The 8,073-nt window shown below is 42.6% G+C and overlaps 1 protein-coding gene across 1 annotated transcript in view; it reads left to right on the top strand.

Annotated features, from left to right (window-relative positions):
- LOC140246784 (CMP-N-acetylneuraminate-poly-alpha-2,8-sialyltransferase-like) overlaps positions 1–148 on the top strand; it is a 16,413-nt gene extending 16,265 nt beyond the window's left edge. The window contains exon 6 of the mRNA XM_072326118.1: positions 141–148. Within this exon, the coding sequence (XP_072182219.1) occupies positions 141–148 (8 nt within the window). The remainder of the gene's footprint in view (positions 1–140) is intronic.
- The last annotated feature ends 7,925 nt before the right edge of the window (positions 149–8,073 follow it).

Genomic DNA, 8,073 nt, shown 5'->3' with positions numbered 1-8,073 from the left:
GGATGAACAACGCCCCTTACGGTGAAAAGTACAAGGAGGACGTTGGTTCGTTCGCCAATTTAACAACTCTGAACGGGGTGCTGCTCAACCAACGGTAAGTTTTTATTTTATTTTTGTATCGCTTCCCTTTATGTTGTCAGGTTCATAGACCATGAGTTTAACCTGGATCAAATGATATCAATAAAATGTAGACCCAGTGATACCCCCTCCTTCTCTCATAAAACGTGGGGGAGAATTGCCACGTCTCTCTCCGCCACGCTTCGTGAAGGGATAAAAAAAAAAAAAATGCCGTAGTTGAGATAATATTTATGATATATATTATTTATATTTCATTTATTATATTTATATATATTATTTATTAAATAATATATAATATATAAACAGTTGAAAACCTGAAGCCCATCTCAACCAGAAATATACCGTCCATTTAAGGCATGATTTACCATTTGCAGATGAAATAGTTCTAAAATGTGAGAAAGGGATAGAAATATATCTATTATATATTATATAATAAATATATATAATATGAACATGTCTAAGCAGGAGTGGAAATTGTCTTGGCTTTTTGTTTTCATTTCCATCTGAGAAGATGGCTGGATCATATTCCATATTCAGCTGTAGTAAGCTGGTCTTCCATGCTTGCGGATCATAATACTCTTATTATTCTCTGTAGTCGAGACATGCCAACTTAAAGACATATATTATATATGAGAACTTTTACCTGGCGGTAGTTACCAGTCTGGCGTTGATCATAAGTGCCGTGTTTTACTGGAATTTGCACTGCAGTCTTATTCACGATAAATATTATGTCTGCATTAGTGAGTGAAAATACCGCGGATCTCGTGATCTCGCAGAATACAGTACATACAGCAAGGACCGCTGAAACTAGAGAAAAAGAAATCAGGACCGTCAACTTCAATTATCTCAAAATGCGTGACAACATGGTAAATTTACCGATTAAAGGACTTCCGAGGGTTCTGCCAACAAAAAAGGAGCAATAGTGTTAGAGGTTAAAAAGGCAAAAAATGAAATGTTTTCTCTTTTTTTTTTATCTGCTTAAAAAATGGCAACCCTCAAAAAACAAATAAACAAACAAACAACAACACACTCTTTACAACGATATATCACCAAACTAAAGAAATCTATTTTTCCTGGATATAGTGGTTTAACCACACAGTTGAACATGCTACTTTGCATCTGTCTCCAATGCAAAGTTCACCTTCATTCATCATTGGCATTATTATCATAAAAGGAACAGGAAAGTGTGTTTTAGCAGTTTTTCTTGAACACTTTTTGATAGAATAGTGTGATTAGGTGTGCATGGGCGTAAATCCCGGGGGGGGGGGGGATGGGGGGGATATATCCCCCCCCTGAAATGGAGGAGGGGGGATGGCCTGTACAATCATCCCCCCCTGAATTTTGAGGAAAAAAATGGAGGAAGCAGAAATGTGATTGTAACAATTTTGACATAAAAAAGATATTGCATGACGTTTGTACGCCGGCCTTCAGACAGGTAACATAGCTGAACAGTATTCTATCTTGTAGGAAAATGTATACATAATTTTCTCAAGCGCTCGCTCGCTTCGCTCGCTCGCGAAGAAAGTAACATCGACATACAGTCACTGTAAGGTATGGCTCAGACGTTGACAACGTCAAATAGTATAGGCCTACATGTAAACATGCTATGACGCGAGTAATCGAGTAACTGGGACCGTCTGCAAAATATGTACGAAAACAAACAAACAAACAAACAAACAATAACAAAAACTATATCGTCATTATTGAACCCCCTCCATTTCCTGAATCATTCCTGAGAAACGACAGTGACTGATTACTCAGTCAGGATCAAGGGCGCCGGAAGCAGGGGGGGGGGGGGGGGGGCAGGGGTGGCACTTGCCCCCCCCCCCCCAAACAAAATGTTGGGGGGGGCAAAACAGGTTTTTGCCCCCCCCCCCCAAGTGCCCCCTGTAACAAATAATTAATTAATCACTGATTTAAAGACCAAAATGAACAATAAAGGCATATTTCTTGTCTAAATGTTGTAATTTCATAACTGAATATGCAAAAATTTTCGCCCCTAACGGGGAGAAGATTATAATACACTAACAACATACATTATTGTATCTATACACTAATAGTAACTTATGAGTACATTTAGTGTATAAATGGTAGCCTCGTGTCCTCGAGTGTGTCCGCTGAAACATACCTTTAGTAAACCTTACACATTTCATTTTCTTCTTTGCTTTCTAGCAGTATAAGATATATCATTTTTATTGTTCGAACGATGCGATCACGTTTAAGCTTTTAATGAGTACATTTCAGATATATTGCAAAGTAAAAGTGGCTCGCTCGTTCTGCCCGTACTTATAGTAAAAGGAAAAGTTTTCATAAGTTATTATCATAGTCCTTCGCAGTGATTTCTTTTACTATGTTTAATTCCTCAGAAATTTAATTTAAAATGCTCTATAAAAGCGACTTTTATACTCTGTTTTACAAAAAGTCCCTCCCACACCCTCCCCCGCTCGGTCCCTTCGCTCCCTCGACGAGGATCTCACACCATCACATAAAATACCCCCGTATGTTAAGATCATAGTCCTTCCAACTGATTTTTTCAATATGTTAATTCCCTAGAAATGTGCTTTTAAATGTTCTATAAACGCGACTTTTATACTCTGTGTTTACAAAAAGTCCCTACCGTGGGAGGGGTATCCCCCTCCCACACCCTCCCCCGCTCGGTCGCTTCGCTCCCTCGACGAGGATCTCACACCATCACATAATATACCCCCGTAAGATCATAGTCCTTCCAACTGATTTTTTCAATATGTTAATTCCTAGAAATTTGCTTTTAAATGTTCTATAAACGCGACTTTTATACTCTGTTTTTACAAAAAGTCCCTACCGTGGGAGGGGTATCCCCCTCCCACATCCTCCCCCCGCTCGGTCGCTTCGCTCCCTCGCCGAGGATCTCGCACCATCACAATTTTAATGTACTCCCGTATGTTATGATCATAGTCCTTCCAACTGATTTTTTTCAATATGTTAATTCCCTAGAATTTGTTTTAAATTTTCTATAAACGCGACTTTTATACTCTGTTTTTACAAAAAGTCCCTACCGTGGGAGGGGGTATCCCCCTCCCACACCCTCCCCCCGCTCGGTCGCTTCGCTCCCTCGCCGAGGATCTCACACAATCACATTATTATGTACTCGGCCGTATGTAATAATCATAGTTCTTCGCACTGATTATTTTTCATTGTGTTTAATTCCTTAGAAATTTGCTTTTAAATGGTATATAAACGCGACTTTTGTACCCTGTTTTACAAAAGCTCCCTACAGTGGGGGAGGGGGGAGGGGTATCCCCCTTTCCACCCCCCCCCTCCGCTCACTCGCTTCGCTACCGCGCGAGGATCTCACATCGTCACATAATGTGCCCCCGTTGAGATTTTGCCCCCCCCCCCCCCAAAAAAAAAAAAAACCAGAAGTGTTCCGGCGCGCTTGGTCAGGATACATCTATGGGCATTCCCAGGGAAGATCAGGGCGTCAAATCTATATCGGAGGGGGGGGGGGGGGGGGGGCAAAGGGGCATTTGCTCCGCCCCTTTGGAAGTGTTTAGGCAGACAAATCATTTATCCCCCAAGCAATTCCCGAGATGAGGACAAATCTCGAACTTTCTTAATGGAAAATTGTCCAAATATCCCCAGAACTATGCACCAGATCGTTGTATTGCAATCATAAGCATGCAAAAGCTCCGCTATACAGGATCCCTTTCGATAAACTTTGTACACTTATGACATTGACGTATATATCCCTAATTCATCAAAGAGTGTGCAACAGATCTTTCACTTAACAAAAGCACCCTCATATGCAGAGGCGTCGATCGGGGGGGGGGGATGGTTCTCCCGTAAAAGTGGGACAAACAAAAGCGAAAAATATAGCTACAAACGGCAGTTTTTGGAGTGTAAAACATCAAAATTTTAAAGCTCGCTCGCTCCGTTCGCTCGCATTCAACCATAATGCCATTCTCCTGATGTTGCTGCCAGTGACTGACAGCAGTTTTCGGCCGGTGCGCCCCCTCAATTTCCAAAGCGAAAAATATAGCTACGAACGGCAGTTTTGGGACTGTAAAATGTGAAAATGTTGAAGCTCGCTCGCATTCAATCATTATGCCATTCTCCTGATGTTGCTGCCAGTGATTGACAGCAGTTGCGCCCGGTGCGTCTCCCTTAATTTCCAAAGCGAAAAATATAGCTACGAACGGTAGTTTTGGGACTGTAAAATGTGAACATTTTGAAGCTCGCTCGCTCGCATTTAATCATTATGCCATTCTCCTGATGTTGCTGCCAGTAATTGCCAGCAGTTTTCGCCCGGTGCGCTCCCCTTTATTTCCAAAGTGAAATAATACAGCCACAAACGGCAGTCTTTGGACTGTAAAATTTGTCAAAATTTTCAAGCTCGCTCGCTCCGCTCGCTCGCATTTAACCGCTATGCCATTCTCCTGATGTTGCTGCCAGTGATTGCCAGCAGTTGCGTCCGGTGCGGCTCCCCTTAATCTTCAAAGCGAAAAAGTATAGCTACAAACGGCAGTTTTTAGACTCTAAAATGTCAGAATTTTCAAGCTCGCTCGCTCCGCTCGCTCGCATTTAATCGCTATGCCATTCTCCTGATGTTGCTGCCAGTGATTGACAGCAGTTGCGCCCGGTGCGCCCCCCCCCCCCTTAATTTCCAAAGCGAAAAATATAGCTACGAACGGTAGTTTTGGGACTGTAAAATGTGAAAATTTTGAAGCTCGCTAGCTTCGCTCGATCGCATTTAATCATTATGCCATTCTCCTGATGTTGCTGCCAGTAATTGCCAGCAGTTTTCGCCCGGTGCGCTCCCCTTTATTTCCAAAGTGAAATAATACAGCCACAAACGGCAGTCTTTGGACTGTAAATGTCAAAATTTCAAGCTCGCTCGCTCCCCTCGCTCGCATTTAACCGCTATGCCATTCTCCTGATGTTGCTGCCAGTGATTGCCAGCAGTTGCGTCCGGTGCGGCTCCCCTTAATTTTCAAAGCGAAAAAGTATAGCTACAAACGGCAGTTTTTAGACTCTAAAATGTCAGAATTTCAAGCTCGCTCGCTCCGCTCGATCGCATTTAATCGCTATGCCATTCTCCTGATCTTGCTGGCAGTGATTGACAGCAGGTTGCGCCCGGTGCGGTCCCCCTTAATTTCCAAAGCGAAAAATATAACTACGAACGGTAGTTTTTGGACTGTAAAATGTGAAAATTTTGAAGCTCGCTCGCTTCGCTCGCTCGCATTTAATCATTATGCCATTCTCCTGATGTTGCTGCCAGTAATTGCCAGCAGTTTTCGCCCGGTGCGCCCCCTTAATTTCCAAAGCGAAAAAATACAGCCACAAACGGCAGTCTTTGGACTGTAAATGTCAAAACTTTCAAGCTCGCTCACTCCGCTCGCTCGCATTTGACCGCTATGCCATTCTCCTGATGTTGCTGCCAGTGATTGACAGCAGTTGCGCCCGGCGCGGCCTCCCTTAATTTCCAAAGCGAAAAAGTATAGCGACAAACGGCAGTTTTTAGACTGTAGAATGTCAAAATTTTCAAGCTCGCTCGCATTTAATCGCTATCAAATAGCGGTCATTCTCCTGATGTTGCTGCCAGTGATTGACAGCAGTTGCACCCGGTGTGCCCCCTTAATTTCCAAAGCGAAAATATAGCTACAAACGGCAGTTTTTGGACTGTAAAATGTCAACATTTTCAATACAAAAAGATTTATACCCCCCCCCCCCGTTTGCTTCGCTCCCTCACATAACCGCTCCTCCTATAGGTCAAATCCTGTCTACGCCGGTGATAGGCCCCGTTATTCAGTAGGCCTTCACAGTGATGTCGCACAGGCGGAGCAAGAGCTGAAATACCACGATTTTAGTCTTTCAATAATATATTGTGAATATTTCATTTTCTTATTTTTTCTTTTAAGAAAAGAAAATAAAATTTTCACCAAAAGTGTGCACCAGATCGCTGAATTTCAGGTCTGAAAATGCAAAATCTTCCTCGTGTGGGAGAGGGATACCCCCCCCCCTACACACCCTCCCCCCGTTCGGTCGCTCCGCTCCCTCTCACAGATATTTAAGAAAAAAAAAATGTCTTCATACTTTTAAGGTCTGATTTTCCGCCGAAAGTCATCTGACAAGCAAAAAAAAAAAAAGCAACAAGAACAAAAAGTCTTCATATTTTTGCTGCCACTTTCCTCCCACTTTATATTTCATGCAAAAGAGTGGGACATCCGGTCCCTGTAAAGTGTGTGTGTGTGAGGGGGGGGGGGAGGCACCAAGCTTCTTCCCCCCCCCCCCCCCCCCGGTCCGGTTATGGGCTTGTAATCGTGGTGATGGTGACCATCCCCCCCACTCCTCAGTACGGATTTACGCCGTTGTAGGTGTGTCTTCTAGAGTTCCTTTTCATTTCTTAATGATCCCTGTCCATACTCTTCACTTTGAACTCTAATAACTTTGGAAAGATGATGCTACTGCATTGAATGTTGGCATTAATCATCTACATAATGTGTTAATAAAGCTTGCTTTATTTCAGCTTTATCTGATAAGCCCTTGATTGTCGTTGCTTCGGTGGCTACAACCTGTTTTGTTTGTTTGTTTGTTTGTTTGTTTGTTTCAGTTATCTAGCAGCTAGCACGGGTGCGCGTCACGAGACCGACACCCACGACTCATACAGTCCACGAGTCATACAGCTCACAAGTCAATTCAACTTACGAGTCATACAGCCCATTAGTTCGACACCAAGCTAACAAGGCCCGCGAGACAGACACATTAAGCCCCGTGTTGTATTTGTCGAACTCGTATGCATAAATTCAAATAACAACAACAACAACAGCCCTGTACTTCAGAAACTCTTTTCTCAGTCCCACTTTCTAGTTGAAAGTGTGTGCCTTCATTCCAATATTTAGATAAATTAGGAGAGTCCATTTGAATTGAGTTATACATCATTTTAAAGCTTAAAGTCTGCTCTTTCAGAATCTGCCCTTACCTTAAAATCCATGTCTAGTGACTTTTTTGGGTGGTTTTGTGATACAGTTTCACATTTACCTTTTCAGGAGGTGGCCGTGCGAGAGGCGTAGAGAGGAGACACCTGCACATCCGAGCCACACAAAGCCATGGTCTGAAAACAATACTATCTATGACGTACTGTTAGTAAGACTGCCCTCAACGAGCAGGAATTCACTGTTGAATGGCGCCCTCAGGTGGGGTTGCCAGCCCAAAACCGAGCGTGGACAACGACTGCTCTTCGGCAATCCCCGCCTGGTGCTGCAGGGGAACCGATTCTGGCGCGCGTTCGGTTTTACAGGGAACATGTCTTCAGGTGAGATCGTCTCATAATATTCACACATCCATGTGTAGACCTATAGATGATAATGGCGCGGGAAGAAACGTGCAAAATGATATATCAGAAGGGTTTGATAAGTTGTTGAGGATGGTTGTAAGCACACGAAATAAATTCTAGAGACTTGTAACTCACTCGAAACACCGTTTGAAACGGTTAAGAGTGAAGCGTTTATTTTATTCCCCACAACAAAAGTCAGCACCTGCTGTATCGTAGTGTGGTAGATGATTTTTGTACGGCTTTGATTGCGTTTGTAGGAATTTTTCATACAAAATACTTCCGAGTTTTTTGAAAGCATGAAGTGTAGTCGAGTGGGTTCAAATAATTCAGACGTATAACGGTGGCTGCCAGTACACGATTCCTACCGACCACAGGAAAAATCGTGAGTCATCTGTTTTATAAAATGGGTCAAAAATTCCTAAAATTATGGCTAAACTCTGTACTGACCGTAGGTAATCGTATTCATGAAAAAAAAATCGTGCATCAGGGACAGGAGGCATAAATTTTATGGAAATAGCATAACTGGACGATATAAGGGAAATATGCAGACAGCAAGAATTGTATATGTTGACATGACATTAAACAAATGAGATGATCTTATGATAATTTTTTTTTTATCATTTTTTTATATAGTTTTTCTCCTTAAATATCCGTGGTAGCCATATTTGCAACGTTGAAGATCG

The sequence above is a fragment of the Diadema setosum genome, chromosome 3, assembly GCF_964275005.1.
Source record: "Diadema setosum chromosome 3, eeDiaSeto1, whole genome shotgun sequence".
NCBI classification, from domain to species: Eukaryota; Metazoa; Echinodermata; class Echinoidea; order Diadematoida; family Diadematidae; genus Diadema; species Diadema setosum.
The sequence above is the reverse complement of the archived record's forward strand: the minus strand, read 5'-3'. Positions and strand labels throughout refer to the sequence as shown.